The 17,706-nt window shown below is 39.9% G+C and overlaps 2 protein-coding genes across 3 annotated transcripts; one reads left to right on the top strand and one right to left on the bottom strand.

Moving 5' to 3' along the window:
* Positions 1-613: 613 nt before the first annotated feature.
* Positions 614-2,982, bottom strand: LOC126626198 (polygalacturonase 1 beta-like protein 3). The gene is made up of 2 exons (XM_050295434.1): positions 2,713-2,982; positions 614-2,579 (listed from the first exon to the last, which is right to left on the bottom strand). The coding sequence occupies exons 1-2, from the start codon at positions 2,758-2,760 to the stop codon at positions 735-737; spliced, it is 1,893 nt and encodes a 630-aa protein (XP_050151391.1). The 5' UTR covers positions 2,761-2,982; the 3' UTR covers positions 614-734.
* Positions 2,983-9,046: 6,064 nt separating this feature from the next.
* LOC126626201 (E3 ubiquitin-protein ligase SIS3-like) lies at positions 9,047-16,208 on the top strand. 2 transcript variants are annotated; one of them, XM_050295440.1, is made up of 11 exons: positions 9,047-9,125; positions 9,187-9,359; positions 9,461-9,499; positions 9,595-9,661; positions 9,749-9,822; positions 9,932-10,070; positions 10,164-10,256; positions 10,351-10,416; positions 10,757-10,876; positions 15,193-15,306; positions 15,628-16,208. In XM_050295440.1, exons 2-11 carry the CDS (start codon positions 9,331-9,333, stop codon positions 16,036-16,038), a joined length of 1,152 nt encoding a protein of 383 aa, XP_050151397.1. In that variant the 5' UTR covers positions 9,047-9,125; positions 9,187-9,330; the 3' UTR covers positions 16,039-16,208. The 2 variants fall into 2 exon arrangements, with proteins under 2 accessions (XP_050151397.1, XP_050151396.1); XM_050295439.1 differs by lacking the exon at positions 9,047-9,125 and having other exon boundaries at positions 9,132-9,359.
* Positions 16,209-17,706: the final 1,498 nt, after the last annotated feature.

The following is a 17,706-nucleotide window of genomic DNA, read 5'->3' as shown; positions in this document are numbered from 1 at the left end:
CCTTTTCTTGTTGCAACTCTCTTTTTCCTTTGTGTTTGTGCATGGCTTGTTTATATTACTTCTTATTATGCAATGTCAAGGTGCCCTAGCTCAGCATGCATATAAAATAATTAGGCAATATGATATGTTATGAGATTTGAGTATAAATACAAAGCAAAACATCTCTAATGTACATGGACTTTAAAATTTAAATATGAGTTCTGAGATAAAGTGAGACCCAAATTTGCATTTTAAATGAGATTTGATTCCAAGGTGGCGCTCATGCCAACTAGGAAAAATGTTATTCAATCCCAAAAATTGAAATTTGAGTTTTGAGTCCAATAACCTCCAATGCACATAACCAAATTGTTAAAATCAAATATGAGTTTTGAGTACACACTTAATTTTACCTATCACACACTCCTCTTAATTTTCAACTGATCAAATGATTTGAAATCAATGAACAAAAATCAATTATCTATCTATGATTGCCCGGTTTGGATGAAAGCATGAATTCAAACTCAATTAAGTATTAAGATTTAAGAGCCAAACCTAGCTAGCTAACTGGATCAATGATTCGTGTGAAATCAAAGCATTTGTCTGTTAAAAATTAAAAGCAAAAGAAAAGCAGACATTGAACTAACAAACTCCCAAACTTTAACCATATATAAAACAATGAAATCACCGAACCAAAAAGCTTCTTAATTACCACAATAAATCTCAGTGAAACATGGAAGACAAAACAGTGTCAGTCCTTAATCCGCAATTGTCCACGTCATGTCGTTCTCGAATATCCAGTGGCAGACTTCAATTTTTCCCGGACTGGACCCCAGTGCCACGAATGCACCATGTCCCGGACTCCACGATGACGTGTCCATGTGACAAATGGCAACACCGTGGTTGATCTTGCTCTTACTCTCCACATCAAGGATATCAGCCTCATAAACCCTAACCCTAGGCACCGAGTGGCAGTAATACAGTAAGTAGGGATACAAACTTTGATGACACGAAACCGATTTGGTTATATTTCCGCTGTTGATTCCGCTGACCGCTCCGATCATCACCTTCTGCTTTGACCCGCTCACATTTTTCGTGGTCCGGACCACCACATTGCGGTCGAGGAACGAGACTGCAAAGTCAATCATGTCCTCAACCGACCCCACGCACCGCTTGGTTTCGCCCGGGCTCGGATCCCTCTCACATTCGGCCAGCGCGTTCGTCAGCACGCGCTCCATGGCGGAGTTCTCCGGTGCGTGAAATATCTCCTTAATCTCCGACATCCTCAACGTGGAAAAAGGTAATTTCGACAAAATCCCCCGGGGTAAAAACGACCTTTCCGGCATTCGGTCCCTAATGTCGGGCATCACCATTACATTCCCCTGCCTCAACATTGATTCCCTGAAGAACTTGCCGGGCTCAACCCACCTATTTACAGCACTGCCACTAGACTCCTTTTCAGTCGAATGGGTTCCTACGCTGCTCAAATCGTTATACTCTGCAAAAGTGACGCCATTTTTGGCATACTCTTTGAAACTCCGACCCAAACCGTACGTTTTGAACCCGACGGTGGTCCGACCCTTCGACCCGGCTCCGTACTCTTTGAACGAGTCGTTTCCGGGGTTGAACGATTTCCCGTAATTCGAGAATCTCACTTTTCCGGAATTTGAATTTCTCGCGTACGACTGAAACGTATCGTCGCCGACATTCGCCCAGCTCCGGTAATTGGAGAACCCATCGAGCCCGGCATTCCCGCCGGCGCCGTAGCTCTTGAAATTGTTATGTGGGTTATTACCAGATTGCCCATACCCTGTAAACGAATCGTTTTGGCCGTTCCCGGACTCTCCGTAACCCGTGAAACCCGACCCTATTATGTTCGAACCTTCAGCGTACCTGGTGAACTGGTTCGGGTTAGAATTGCCGGATTTTCCGTAGCTGGTGAAAGATTCAGAGCCCGAGTTGGTGTCGTGGCCGTACCCGGTGAAGGAGAGACGGTGGTCGTTGGCGTTCGAGTCGTAGGATGTGAATCCGAGGCTAGGGACGTTGACTCGGTCGTCGTAGCTGGTGAACTCGCCCGAACCGCCGCCCGAGTCGGCGCCGTAGCTGGTGAAGTTGGAGTTTGCGACGTTGGCATCGTGGGCGTAGGACGTGAACTTCTCCAAGTGCGAGTGGGAGCCCTTGCTGTACTTCTTGAACGAGTCGCGGGGCGAGTTCAACTCTTCCGAGTAGTTCTTGAACGAGTCGACTCCACCGAGTTGGGAGGAGCCGTAGTTGGCGAAGTTCTTGTCGGCGTAGACGGCGAAGTTTGCGTTTTTGGGGTGGCGGGTGGCGATGTCTTGTTGGTGGGTTTCGGCGGAGGAGTCGAAGGAGCAGCAGAGGTTGGCTAGGGAGCAGAAGGAGGTGAAGTGGGAGGACAGTGAGTTTTGAGCGGCGAGTTTGGTGAGAATCGTTGAGTTGACTGGGTCGAGTTGGGAGGCTTTGGCGAAGAGGAAGGCGGGTTTTGGGAGGTTGTTGGAAATGTGGGTGTCCCAATAGCGGTTGAGTGAGGCTTTGGGAGTGAAAGGGTTGTTTGTAGTTTCATTGCTTGTGCTCGCTACTGAGACCTGCATGGACATGCAAAAATGAAGTTAATTAGGGTTTGGAAGATATATGTATGTGTGTATATAAATTTGCATGAACATGCATTATAAACTGTAAGTGAAATATGAATTTTGTTGTTTGCAATAGTTTTCTTACCTGGAAAAGTGCGAATAATAAGAAGAAGAACAAGAGGAAGATTTTCATGTTGTGGAGGGAAGAGAGAGAGAGAGAGAGGAGTGAAAAATAGGGTTTTTCAGTGAATATATAGCTGAAGAGGTACTACAGTGGCTTGCTTTTTCTGAGTGCTATATGCTTTGCTCTGGGCAAAACTGTTGCTTTATTTCAAAAGCACTTACGCATATAGAACTGGATACATATCCAGCAATGTATAAGTCTGCACTCTGCAGATAATAATGCAGATAAAGAAATGGTAGATGTGACATTACTAATTTGAAATTTTGAATATGCATATCGTACAAAGCACATATTAAGTAGAAGTGTTGGTTTTTCTTTTGGGAACAGCTCTCAAATATCACTAGGGGAGTGATTCCCAATTTCTCATTTTGTGTAGTCACTTTCTTTATTTTTGTCTATTGCTTTATTAATGTTAGAAAAATAAAATTAAAGGAAAAAAGAGAACGAAAACTCTAGAGGAAGAGTGGAGGAGAAAACCCCTCATTGTTCTTGTTCATATTTTTCGTAATAATAACTAGTTTCTTGTGGGACTTAATCTGAGTCTTTGCCAATTTTCAATTCACAATCACTTCTTTTTTGTTCTGACAAAAAAAAAAAGTCACCTCCTTGCTCATCCCTCATTTTCATCATTCTCCAAAAACGCTTTCTCTAAATTTCCACCTCAAAGTTGAAGGACTTCATTATGATTTGCCCTTGTGATTTTGGCCGACCTTGTTTGATGATGACTCTTAGCTGCTATTATGCGTAGATGAATCATTGGAGATTGATCTTCTTCATATCCGTCATTATTCAACAAGTTCTTCTTGCCTGGATCTAGTGTTTAAAATATCAATAAAAGTGGATATTTTCGTCGAAATATTTGAAAGTCAAGGATCGATATGGAAAGGGGGGATGAAATTTAGGTGAAAGGCTATCGATGATATCAATACATAAAATTTTGCTTGAACCCATTGCAGAGTCCAAACTTTTAATTTTTTTGAGAATTACCCATGGCAAATTTTCAGAATTTTCGTTAAAGGCAACGGATATCGATATATTCATCGATAATTCTAAAAATTTGCATATCACTATTTCAACCGATATTGCTATTTTAAACACTGTCTTAGATCCGGTGGAATCTATGGTGTACTTTTGATTCATGGTGGTAGTTATAGTTTAGGGCTATGATTCAATTTAGTGTTTTGGTTGTTTTGGGTTGTGTTGGTTTGAACACGAACTATGCTAAATTTTGGTGTAGCGAATTTTTTTAGTTGCTTGTGCCGGTGTTGTATGCATTAGTTTAGTCTTTTGAGGTTATTAATTTTGTAGTTATGTTAAAACATTTGTCTTGTGCATGATTTTGATGTACTGTTCGAGCTTTATTAATAAAATGTTAGAAAAAAGAAAATGAAAGAGCGCCAAGTAAAAAAAAGAGACTAAGACAATCACTTCTTATATCACTACCAGTATAACAACAACATATTGATTACTTTATTTGAGACTATTTGCTATCAATACAATAAGATACTATTAACAACTTTTGAGTTGATAACGATACGACTATCTTTCATTCAAATAATAATATTTGAAGAATACGTAGTGTTATTCACATTTTTTTTTTACTTCAACCACACCATTGTTAATTTTTGTTCATTTATTTTTTTTCAATTCATTTGATCAAACGGTTAAAATTTAAAAATGATATGTAAGAGATAAAAATAAATGTGTGAATATGATCAACCTATCTAAAAACACTCTCCGTTTCATGTTTTCCTAAATTGAAGAGTGAAACCTGGAAAAAGGTGTGGCCTACTTCATATAGAGTTTTAGGAAATCAAGAGCATATATATATTTAATCTTGTGCATGTGGACAGGAGCAACTGGCTCGTTTCAGAGAACCATGTCATATGTCATTGGGGATATATTTTTCAATGTGATCAGAACACAAAATGATACATTATATGTCATTATATAATTAATAAGATATATGTGTTAAAATTTTAATAACTTAAAAAATAAAAAATTTCATAACTTATATAAAAATGCAGGATGTACAACCTGTGTTCCGATCACAATGAAAATTTTCTCGTCATTGTGTCTTCACGCTTGACAGATCTCAGTTATGGAAAACAGGAGTGAGATTTATATAACCATATTCAAGGGGAGAGGGACTCGAACATCGAAAGGATAGCTGCAGCCTGCAGCCAGCTGAACTAGATAATGTTAAGTATGGGTTTGGTAAAATCCCAGAGCTGCGAGTTTATAATACTACCAAGGCAAAGATGCTTCATATTTTTGGCCTCAGTAGCCCACTAATTTTGTGCAGCGTGCATTTCAGTTCCTAGTCCCAGCTATCTAGGAACTCATTTGCTGGCACTATGTATATATAAAACATCAGTAGCCAACAAATACATCTAGTTAATTAGAAGCTACAGCTACAAATTCTTATTATTTTTCTTGTTGGATTAAGAGGCCAGTACTTTGTTTTTTGTTATAAACAAAGGGGTTATTCACTTGGCAATTTCTATGAGATCATTTCTAAAAAGTTGTAAGCAACAAGTAGCCACTTTTTTAGTACATTCAATCTGTGTTTTTATAACCAACGAACGAAGGTTTTCTTTTATTACGAGCTTGGAGCTAACGGAAGATTTGGCGTAAAATTGTGCGCAATAGCATTTTAGAATTCACATACACTTCGCTTAGTGGGATAAAACTTGGTTGTTGTTGTTGTAGAGTTTGATGGGAAAATGTTGACTAGATGCACTTTGTTTGCTGGGAGTTCAAATCTTCTGCACTTATTTTGTATGTAGTCTCTCTTTGGCTTCTATCATTAGATGGAAAAATGTTGACTAGATGCACTTGATTTGCTGGTGGCGCTCATTCATGTGGTGGTGGTTTTTAGGTTTTAATTAGGGTGTTTTAAGTTGTGTACGTTGATAAGAGATTAAACTTGATTATTGTCATGTAGGTTTTATAGTTGTTAATGCAATTTTTGTTTATGTTAATTTTGCCCTTGTGAATTTATTGTTTTTATTTGCCATCGTCTTGTACACATGTTTGGTGTACTTTCACAAGTTAGTAAATAAAATTTGTATCTTTTGATTAAAAGATTCTAAATCTAAACAAGTGAAAATAGATGTCACAGATTAACATGACACGAACCTTTAGATTAATGGGTCCAAACGTTATCAATAAGACTTGATAAACCTGACTTATGCACCAAAGAGTTCATGCAATTTCGTATCGTGTTAACGACTTATGTACAATATCGCATAGATTTACATGTTCGAGGGAGACAAAGGCAGTAGTGGGCTGAGCCGGAGACTTGAATGTTTAGGACCTGTATTTTCTGGGCTTGGTGCTGACAAAATATTGGGCTTGGATGTAAACTACATGTCGTTCCAGATCCCATTGGTCGCATATATCGGCTTGGATTTGGTTGGAGGAAGTGAAAACTGTCAGAGAAATAGAGCAAAGGGTGAAAATTTTCATTGTGACGAGAAAATAAGAAGTACATCACGTGTTTATATATAAATGGTAAAAAAAATTATTTTTTAAATTATTAACATTTTAATACACATATCCTACTATTTATATAATAACAAATGATATACTGTTTGTTTCCGATCATACTGCAAAATTTATCCGAGTTAAGTTTGTTAAGGCTCACTCCGGTCCGCCCCCAATATACCCGCCAAAAATGCTAGCAACAGCTTCCTCCATTAACCCCCGCCCTCCTCCTACTCCTCAAAATCCATCGTCAACAACTCAAAACCCATCAAATCATTCCACCCATCGGCCGCTGCAGCCTCCTAGCCGCCCTCACCGTATCCATCGCCGCAACCCCTTTTGCACACAATTTTCTCAGCCCCATGTCAGCACAAGAAGCAGCCTTTGCTCGCGGCCTCTTCCAGATGCCCCCAGTTCGGCTCACCAACCAGCAATTCTTCTGCTAGTTCACATCAGGTATACATTTCTTCTGCTAGTTCACATCAGGTATATATTTCGCCTGTGGATTGGAAGCTGTTTCAGAAGTAAACATTTCCAATTTACAACCATATCTTTAAGTCATCAGGATTTTTTTTCCTTTCAACCAAGTAGCAAAGTATGATCATTTCTTCTGCTAGTTCACATCAGGTATATGCATCAGATACTCTTTCTCCAAACGAGAGCGTCTCAGACGTGTTCGTTCGGGTGATACAACTCATATCCGTACTCAAAACTTAGTACTCTGAAGACACTGTGATCATTGTCTCACCACACTCGGACAATTTGACAGTCCTGCAAGCTGGTATAATTGGACTCGACTTGCGCAGGTAATCCGAAACTCTTTACTTTAACGCGATTATCGTGTCGAAGGAAGCATTGTAAGTGGTAATTCTTTTGAGTTTCAGGCACAGGGTGTAAGAATATTTTAATATTCTAAAGTGGTCCATATGACACGGTTCATATGATATGTAGGGTTTAACGGATATTATTATTTGTAAATAATCCTATTGGTCAAATTATGAGAAATGTTTCCTATCAAATTACTGTGATAGGTGGTAATTGATTATGGGCTTTAAATGGAAACGGATCCTCTCCCTGCCTCACTTTTATATATTGCATATACCCATCTAATATGCACTTGATAGGAAAAACACGATTAGGGTTTTCACGTGCAAATAGAGGTAAGAGAGAGAACACCTATTTCCTCCGCCGCTAACAGAATCCGTTTGGGATCTCATAGCGTTCGTTGTGATGGATTAAGATACGCTTGGTTGTTTAATGTATTTCCGCATTTTATTTGTATGTGAAAATCATGAAGTTCGATGATCTTGGCTTAATTGTTTTAAGATTTACACAGGGGAAGGGGACTTTCTTTTGCACCAGAAGTCAGATTTGTTGATACCAATAGTGTACCTACTTACAAGCAACCTGCATCAGCTGTATATAAATGCCTAAGGCCACCAAATTGTAACCAACGTAATCATCTTTCCAAACACAAGATACTGAAATGTGCTATTTTCTCCGATACGGGATAAATCTTGCACGATAGTTACAGAATGTGAGTGGTCGGTCGGTGGACTGATCATTCAAGATTTGCCCCTACATTGGAGTAGTTTTTAACGAAAACTAACGAAAAGTTATAAAAAACTTATCTTTTAACGAAAAGTCTTTTTTAAAGGTATAGTAAATAGTGTCAGTTAAAGGTAAAAATGTGATTTTTCGTTAAAAGTAAACAGTACCGAGAGTGTTTTGTTAAAACTCTTTTTTTTTTTTAAGGAAAACTAATGAAAATGACTTGAAAACTTTGAGTTTTAATAATAAGGACAAAATAAAGGGTAAAGTGAATAGTATCAGGTTTGACTTTTTAGTGTAAAACTATGGTTTTTCGTTAAAGTGAACAGTATTGTGGGCTTTTCGTTAAAACTCCATTTTTTTACTCAATGTTATGTTATGTTCAAAGACAACAAATCTTTAATAAAATAAGGATGAACATGGCAACAACTGGAAAACAATAGGGTTAATTCAATTTAATAGCCTGAATTTTACCACGTTTGAAAGAAACTTGTATCTCATTTGGTTAAGAATATTCACCTCTGCCTAGTAACATTCGAAGTCAAGGGTATGATCCTCCTCTCCTTAATTTTTTTTTTAAATCGCGCATAGCGTCCGTGTTAAAAAAAATACATTTTGCATAAAGATTAAAAATAATAAAAAAATAAATATAAATTAAAATTAACAAAATGTTGAATACACCTCACATTAAAATTTAATATTAAATGACTTATTTACTCCACTATGCAATGACAATTTTGACCTTATTAGGTTTTTAAAAAAATAAAGATTTATAAATACATCTCAAATCACTTTTAGCGTATTATTTATCTTCTCAACTATCAAACATGTTGATTAAGAAAAATTGTTTTTGACGAATGCAACACGAAATCGATGTTTCAGAAGCTTCACATGAGGTAAGACTTCATAGTTTTCATTGTTTTAGTGATTTCGATGACATTGATAATTATTTAATCTCGCGTTTGCTGCATTATTTAAACTTCTATATTCATATTCATCTTTTAGTGTTCATATGGTTAGATTCAATCCCTGAAAATTAAAAATGAATGTTATAAGATTTGAGAAATGTGGAGTGTAGGTACAAAATATAAGATGTATATTGAAAATGTGGGGTGTGGGGGGTATTATGGGAAAGTAAGTGGGTTGTATTAAGATAATTTTTAAGTGAAAAAATAAATGTGGGGTGTATTAAGTTTGTGGGGTTTATTCAACAATTTGTGGGGTGTTAATATAATTAACCTTTAACAAAAAGTAAAAGGCAGTAAACTCACGCCCGTCATAACGCCGTCAAGTAATTGGGAAGAAGAGAGATTACCAGTCAGCAAAAGTTCACAGTAAGTCGTCGTCAGTCTCTCACACTCTCTCTCTCTCATCAGTCTCTTTCTTGTTCGCCAGCTTTGTTCTCTCCGGAATCTCCCTCCTCCCAATCTCTGCGTACGAAGGATTGCAAGAATTTATCTCTTCAATTGAGCATCGTCGGGTCTTGGAATTCGCTGTCGTCTTCTGTGTAAGGTTCTTCTGCACAGCTCACCGTCCGCCATGGCCATCCGAGGCGTCGATTTCAAGTGGTAAGTCATCTTTCTTTCTTTTCTTTCAATCCGCCGCTCGATTTCTGTGTGTGGGTTTTAGGGATTTCGATGTCGAATTTTCTACGATTTTGCATTTGCAGGTACGATGGGTTCTTCTTGTCGATGCTCGCGACGAGCGTGTATCCTTTGATTTCTTGTAAATTAGGGTTTTTATTTTCTGGCTGGAATCCCAATTTTCCCAATTTTTCGTTTTCTTTAACGGGTTTGGTGACAGAGTGATTGTTGGAATTAATTGGAAGCGGTACCATACTTGTGTGTACCCGTTGCACATATGGATCGTGGTAGGTTTATAGATATTTATATATATTCTCTGAATTCCAAGCAATTTTGATATGGGATTATTTGAAATATGTTTGCTTTAATCTCAGGTTGATTACACTACTGTGTTTGTTTTTCGGATGTTGATGTTTGTGGATAATGGGCTTGCCTCTGGAATGGGTTTGTAAGGCCATTTCTTTAGTTAATCTTTCTCTGCTACATAGTTTATTCAATTTGTAGTTTGAATGGTTCATAAACCCTTTTTGTTTCCCTTCGAATTGTTGTGGTTTTAGGGATTTTGGGTGGCAGCAAAGATATGCTCGTTTCTGCGGAAGAGTAGTGGTCCTTTCGATTCTTTCTCTGCTGCTTTATCCATTTCTTTGGACTTGGACAGTGCTTGGCACACTGTGGTTTCACAAATCGAAGGACTGTGTAAGTTATATTTCTTAGTTCATTGGCAGAACAGTGGTGTTTTAAAGTTTAAACAATCTTAGTGGCGGTGCTAATGCATTTTAATGCTTGCAGTTGCCTGAAAGTGGTCAGAAGTGGGGTTTTCTCATTTGGTTACTTTTTAGCTACTGTGCACTACTTTGCATTGCTTGCATGTCAATTGGGAAGGTTAGTGGCGCTTTGTCCATTTTCTAGATTCAACCAGGACATTTTATTTCGAATTTTGATGTTCTTATCCTAATTTCCAAACCCTTTTTTTCAGTGGTTGACACGAAGGGAGGCACACTTACTGCGAGCTCAGCAAGGGATTCCTGTGTCAGAATATGGGGTAAACACTGAAACGTCATTTTTTGTTTTCCCATTATGAAAGTGTCCTTTATTGTAATATTTATGAATGCATATTAACTTATAGTAGTACAAACATAATTTTATTGCTGTGGTCGCACACTCTTAAGCCTCTCATTGGTGACCCGTAGTGTTTTTATTCCTCATACTAGCTCATGCCAGTATTTCTATTGTACCAGATAGACAATATATGATAATGCTGTTTTGACTATGTAACACGCCCACTTTCTGTTGATTGCCGATTAAGTGTTCAAAGTTCTTTTATTCTGTGTTGATCCAGTTCTTCCTATCATTCATAGTAATGATTTCTCCTCATTGTTAAGGTTTTGGTTGATATGATTCGGGTGCCAGATTGGGCATTTGAAGCTGCCGGTCAAGAAACAAGAGGGATGGGCCAAGATGCTGCTGCATTCCAACCTGGACTTTACTTGACTCAAGCACAGGTAACCTCCACCCCAAAATTCTCCTGTTGAGGAAGCTGCTTGCCCTTAGATTCGCACATTTGTTCAGTTTTGTGTCTAATTGTTATCTCACTCTTTTTACAACATATTATGTATAATAATAATAAAAAAATTCTATGCAGATGTTTGAAATCATGATAGTAGTTACTCAAGCTATTTAAGCTGTATCATTTTGGATGAATTCTATGCTTAAACTAGCATTGGCAAAAGCAATGCTTAGAAAATAGAGATAACGGATTCTACTGGGTGTTGCGGACACATATGCCTGCGTGTATGTGAACTCATTACTCTGTCTCAGACTCTCTCAAGCATGCTTGAACTTTAGAGGCCTAGTATGAAAGTGTATTAATTGCTGTGCTTAACTGGTAATAAGAGGATATACTAAAAAGAAATATTAACCTTGTTGATGCACAAAACCGGGATGGTCTTGGAACAACGTAAATCCGACCGTGAATCTGCACAAACGCTCAAGAACACGAAGAACACAAAGAACACAAGGATTTTATCGTGGTTCACCCCAATGCTTGGGCTACGTCCACACTGTAGTTGATATTGTTTCTCTGTATGTGTATGGATACAAGTGTTTGGGGGAAGTCCCCCGGAGAAAGGAGGGTGGGGGAGAAGGAAGGAGAGCCTCTGAGGGTGAGAATGAGCCTCTTCCAGAATGAGGGGAGGAGTCCCCTTTTATAGAATAAGGGGCTCCTCCTCTTTTACAAAGTATGGGCTTTAGTGTGAGGCCCAAATACAAGGCCCAAGGCCCAAATATACGAGGCCCTAAATATGGTATAAACAGTAGTCCCCCAAGTCTTCAGTCAAGAGAGTCTTTTGGCTGGAGACTTGAAATTCAGTCCATGTGTGGGCCGAAGTAACTGATGCTCGATATGAGGCGGTGCCCAATCTGAAATGATGCTCAACTAGAAGTAGCACATGTTGCGAGGCCGCTTTGCTTGTAGCTTATGTTGCCTTGGTTGGCTTGGCTTGTGGCGTTTGAAGGTGAGGGAGTCCCTTTTATAGAATAAGGGCTCGCTCCTCAATACATAAATAATGGGCTAGAGTTGATGCTCGCGGCGAGGCGGTTGCTCAGCTGGCGGCGTTTCTCTCTAATGAAGGTGAGGGAGTCCCTTTTATAGAATAAGGGCTCACTCCTCAATACATAAGTGATGGGTTAGAGTTGATGCTCGCAGTGAGACGGTTGCTCAGTAGGCGGCGATGCTCTCTAATGGTGGTAAGGGAGTCCCTTTTATAAAATAAGGGCTCGCTCCTCAATACATAAATCATGGGTGATCTTTCAATGAAAGTGAGGGAGTCCCTTTTATAGAATAAGGGTTCGCTCCTCAATACATAAATAATGGGCTAGAGTCCCCCAAGTATTTTTCATGAGGCCCAGTTGAGGCCCAATATATGGTACATAATGTAGTCCCCCAAGTCTTCGGTCAATAGAGTCTGTTGGCTGGAGACTTCAAATTGAATCCATGTATGGGCCGAAGTGGCGGTTGTTAGGAGGCGATATTTGTATACCTTGCACTGAAGCTTTGTAAGTGAAGCTTTGCAAGTGAAGCTTTGAAGCTAGAGCTCTGTAAATGAAGTCTTTGAAGCTAGAGCTCTTGTAAATGAAGCTTTTGAAGCTAGAACTCTTGTAAATGAAGTCTTTGAAGCTGATTTGACATGAGTGATGCTCATGCATGTTTATGTTGATTGACATGAGTGATGCTCATGGATGTTGACATGAGTGATGGTCATGAATGTTGATACGAGTGATGCTCATGAATGTTTATGTATGATTGGATGAGTGATGCTCATGAATGTTTATGTATGATTGACATGAGTAATGCTCATGTATGACTTGAAGTACTGGGCGTACTTTTGATCACCTGATTGGTGGTAATAGCGGCAGGTTGTCGAATAATTGTGGAGTACTGGGCGTACTTTTGATCGCCTGGTTGGAGCTATTTTGGGCTTATGGGCATTCGCTCTCCACACAACATTCCAGCCCATTTATTTTGGGCTTTGCCTTTTTTTTTTTTTTTTTTTTTTTTTTTTTTTTTTTTTTTTTTTTTTTTTTACCCTCTGATGGGATTTATACATATTACCCTCTGATGGGGTTTATACAAATGTCTCCGAAAGATAAAATAAATTACATCATTCTGGTGGGGTGTTTATTCCTTGCTTTTGCTTTTGTCTCCCGCAGCTCACTCGTGGCCTCGGTGGAGCACGTGGCTCTTTTAATGCTGAAGGGATGGCCTAGTTGCTTTCGGCCTGGTTGTTTTTCTTTTGCTTTCCCCATCCTTGTTTTTCTTTCCACTGCGTTTCTTTCTCTGTCTCTTGGCGAAACTGAAGGGTTAACTCCACTTACTTTTCTTGGATAGCCTGGTCGTGCCCATCCACCATCACCCCTCTTTTTTCTTTTTCTGCTGTTTGAAAACAAGCTGGTGTACTCCAGCTGTAGAAATCCCATCAAAGTACTTTTCTTTTCTGCTCTTCTGCTTTTGTTCTTTTCTTTTCATAAAGTTTGTGCCTTGTTTTAACATAAGTGCAGGTGCCTGGGGTCCATCGTCGACCTTCTCGAATTTTCCTTTCCCTTCCCTTTTCCTCATGCCTTCGCATCTTTCCCCATCCTTTTTACTAGTTTATCTGATTGGAGGTTGGAGTGATCTTCTAGGTTTACAACTGCATTATGTGCGCTCCACCACCTGCACCCGCCGTCGACTAGCTCGCAGGGAATCGGCTCATCCGGCGACCAAGGCTTATGCAGGCACACCATCTCTCTCGTGCAGCTCTTGAAACAAGCACATCATACCCAAAGTGCTAGAGCTAGGACTAGATTTGTTCCATCGTTGGGTTTCTGACTCGGTGAACGCATGGCCCATTTCGTCGCTTGAACCCTCCTTCATAGTCATTTGTGATATTCTTGTTCTTCAGCTGAGTACTGAGAGGAGAGACGTGGGCCGTTGAATCCTGTACTGGGTAGAGGTACGGGTTTATGGTTGCGAAGGATGGAGTGGGCGGCCATGGAAGAGCAAGGCCCTGTCGGTGCAGCTCCAGCTCAGGCAGCGGTTCATGGTGAAGGTGGATCGCGCTGGCGTCGTCGAAGATCTGACCTTGTTGGGTCGAGTGAGGCCGTTGAAGCCGGGGAAGACGTTGGGAAGAATAGGGTGGCCGACGTCGCGTTCAACGGTGCACTGAGCACCGGTGTTGACATATTTGCTGCAGAGCACCGTCCAGCCTCCAGAAATCCTAACGGAGTGAAGTATTCCTTCCCCGTCGAACAGGTGGTAGGCCCACGTGGAAGGTACTGCGGGTTCGGGGATTTATAGAATGTAGGCTCCGTCGAGGCACGGCGACAGGGTGCCCTATATGATCTCGCACTCCGTGGGCGGAAGTTCTTCAACTGGAGCAAAGTTGTAGGAGAGCACGTGCCTGGGGTCCACTGAGGGTTTCACTGGAGGGTTTCACTGAAGGGTTTCAATTCTTACAGCATAGATGCTGCTGAGCTTGGGGGATGTTATGGCAGGAGAAATTGATATATATATTTTTTGAGTGGGAAATATAGATAGAAAGGAGGAAGAGAAGGCATCCATATCTGGTATCTTTGATCTTCACAACGAAACCCAACAGTTGGATTTTGCTCAGAAATAGTAGATCCGTAGATCGGAATAAATAAAGGGTGTTAGGAGCTTGGGATGGTGGAAGCAGTAGCTAGTAGATTGGGTTTTGCAGATTTACGGTGGAGGTGAAAAAAATGAAAGAAAACCGACATAGCTTTTCGTGTCGTTTCCCACAGACGGCGCCAAATGTTGATGCACAAAACCGGGATGGTCTTGGAACAACGTAAATCCGACCGTGAATCTGCACAAACGCTCAAGAACACGAAGAACACAAAGAACACAAGGATTTTATCGTGGTTCACCCCAATGCTTGGGCTACGTCCACACTGTAGTTGATATTGTTTCTCTGTATGTGTATGGATACAAGTGTTTGGGGGAAGTCCCCCGGAGAAAGGAGGGTGGGGGAGAAGGAAGGAGAGCCTCTGAGGGTGAGAATGAGCCTCTTCCAGAATGAGGGGAGGAGTCCCCTTTTATAGAATAAGGGGCTCCTCCTCTTTTACAAAGTATGGGCTTTAGTGTGAGGCCCAAATACAAGGCCCAAGGCCCAAATATACGAGGCCCTAAATATGGTATAAACAAACCTCTTCAATGACAGTTCCTTTTTCCTTGTGAATTATTTGTTGTTTATCAATTCACTATTGATATTTTAATTGTTGAGTTCTGATGGTTGACGTTCTTGTGTGGGTGTTACAGAGAGAAGCAGTTGAAGCACTCATTCAGGAGCTTCCCAAGTTCAGACTGAAGGCTGTTCCAACTGATTGCAGTGAATGTCCGATCTGCTTGGAAGAGTTTCATGTAGGCAATGAGGTAAATTTTCTATGAATATCTATCCTACTGTAAACACCGCATCGATCTTAATTATTCCATGTCTCTCGGGTAGAAGTCAAATCTTATGTTTCACTACCAAATTGTTTATATAAGAATTGGATCAATGGACCCCTTCCGTTGCTATCTGTAAAATGTTGAGAGAATTTTAAGAAAATAGGAATCAAGTGCATAGCTTATCATTAAGCAATGCAAACTACCTCTCCCAATTTCACAAACAGATTGCCCGTACATATTTTACCTTCTGATAGTGGCTCAGTTATTGCAAAGTTCAACAACAGATTCTTTCTGGAAGTTGTGCAGGTTCGCGGCCTGCCTTGCGCTCACAATTTCCATGTAGAATGCATCGATGAGTGGCTTCGACTGAATGTGAAATGTCCCAGATGCCGTTGCTCAGTCTTCCCAAATCTCGACCTCAGTGCTATATCCAATCTCCGTCCCGACTCTGAGCGTTCATCTCTCAGTGTGTTGACAACCAACCGGTATGTGAGAACCCAACCTGATAGTCAGAGGCATTTGTTGAGGTTGCAGGGAGCATTCTGCCCAGTCCGTACAGAAAATGCAGGTGCAGGCAATGAGGCAGACGCTGCTTTGGAAACTGCTGAGGAAGGGGGTATTGCTCATTCATCTACTCGAGATCTTTCAAGCCCGAGGGCGGGACCTTCCATTGAACATATCATCGTGGTCGAGTCCGCCTCCCGGCAACAACAATAGACTCTTTTCCTGGTTTACATTACCCAAAATCTAACTCAATTTTCTAACCCACATGCTGAGGGAAGGTTGCTTACTAGAAGTCTAAAGCTTTTTGCCATGGTTTCTGCTTGTAACGATGGATATACATATTCATGGATATGAGAACTGGGTGTGATCGGTTAACCAATGCAGATCAGATTGTCTCATGAAATGTTCCTCATCTTGAGGACTTACATGAAACGAGGACGCTAAGTTGCAGGGTGTCCAAACACGACGCATGATAAATTTACGACACTGCCACCTTAGCATTCTCCGCTTCATGCAAATATTTTCCTTCTCGTCTGAAAGATCGATTAATATGAAGTGGGGTCCTTGGTCCCCAGGCCAACAGGAGGATCCTCTCCGAATCCTTTTGGTGAGGATTTTAGAAATCTGTTAATCGTATTCATTCATCGTACATCGTGCGGTTAATTTTTGTCAAATATTGTTTATGTTTATTTTTAAATAAAAATATTTAAAATGATTTATGACCGCACGATAAACGGACACGATTCACGGATCTTCGAGATCCTTACAAAGAGGATCCGACGAGAATCCGGATCCGTCCCCCGGGCAGGTTTTAAGCCAAGTGGCAATACACGTGGCATATTTACAGCCTTTATCGAAAGCGTGTAAGCCTAATTTTGTAGTCCACTCATCCAATTTTGCCAAACTATCATGCTGTATTTTTCTTCCTTGCAGCTTGTGACACATGGCAACCAGCGGAGAGAAGTGGTGGATCAAACACTCATCCATGAGCTGCGTATTTGGTTGAAAGAGGCATATAGTCTTATCACGTATAAAACATCGCTATTACCCGTGTTTAACTTATCTAATAACAGCCTTACAAATGAGACATTTTTTAATATTTCGAAAACGCGGATCGGTACAAGCGGTTGAATATTTTTAAGTATTCAACTACTTGAATTATGACATTAAATGTATCAAACTGTATATTTCGCACATTAAAAATCTCTCCTTACAAACCACTTACACTTTAGTTAGGGTTACATGCTCGTCCTTGTACACTTAAGTTTGAATTTTCCAACAAAAGTGACAAGTTTATAAATCACTCTCACTTTGTACGTAAAATTAAAGAGTCGCTATTGATATTGTTCGACTCCTTACTGTTTATCAACAATTACACAAATAACACACACGTAAATAACTTATTAAAATTATACAAATGCACGCACATCAAATTGCGGGTAGTGTTTACACGTGTCAAGTACCGACCAGAAAGGAATTGAAGTTGAATTGAAAGTGGGTAAATCAAATGCCACCAAATCTAAACGAAAATTTGATCCAGTTAGTAAGAATAATATAGTATTGGTTCTTAAAGGATGAGCATGAGGTCCTAATTAAAAAAAGTGGAAACAATCTTTTTTATTCATTTTTTTTGGAGGAACGATCTTTACAGAGTAATTCAAAATACGAACAATTCTAATCACAAAGACAAATCTTTATAATTTAAATACGAAGAATTTTAAGTAAGAATTCATGATCGCTCTTGATCAGCTAAGCATTGTTGGATTAGTAATTTGATAATGTAAGAAAAAAAGTGGACCCATAAATCTAGTGGGCCAGGTTTACTTGCAATTGTAACAGTTAACTGGGCGATTCTATCCATATCTCTTCCAGTCTTAATTT

This window comes from Malus sylvestris, chromosome 6 (genome assembly GCF_916048215.2).
Source record: "Malus sylvestris chromosome 6, drMalSylv7.2, whole genome shotgun sequence".
NCBI lineage: Eukaryota > Viridiplantae > Streptophyta > Magnoliopsida > Rosales > Rosaceae > Malus > Malus sylvestris.
The sequence above is the reverse complement of the archived record's forward strand: the minus strand, read 5'-3'. Positions and strand labels throughout refer to the sequence as shown.

What these genes read in the sequence shown, in the direction of transcription:
- LOC126626198 (XM_050295434.1), bottom strand. Translation starts at nt 2,760, where the DNA reads ATGAAAATCTTCCTCTTGTTCTTCTTCTTATTATTCGCACTTTTCCAG. An exon ending in TATTATTCGCACTTTTCCAG is followed by an intron (nt 2,580 to 2,712) that starts GTAAGAAAACTA and finishes ATGTCCATGCAG; the next exon opens with GTCTCAGTAGCGAGCACAAG.
- LOC126626201 (XM_050295440.1), top strand. Translation starts at nt 9,331, where the DNA reads ATGGCCATCCGAGGCGTCGATTTCAAGTG. An exon ending in TTCACAAATCGAAGGACTGT is followed by an intron (nt 10,071 to 10,163) that starts GTAAGTTATATT and finishes TAATGCTTGCAG; the next exon opens with TTGCCTGAAAGTGGTCAGAA. An exon ending in TTCCTGTGTCAGAATATGGG is followed by an intron (nt 10,417 to 10,756) that starts GTAAACACTGAA and finishes CTCATTGTTAAG; the next exon opens with GTTTTGGTTGATATGATTCG.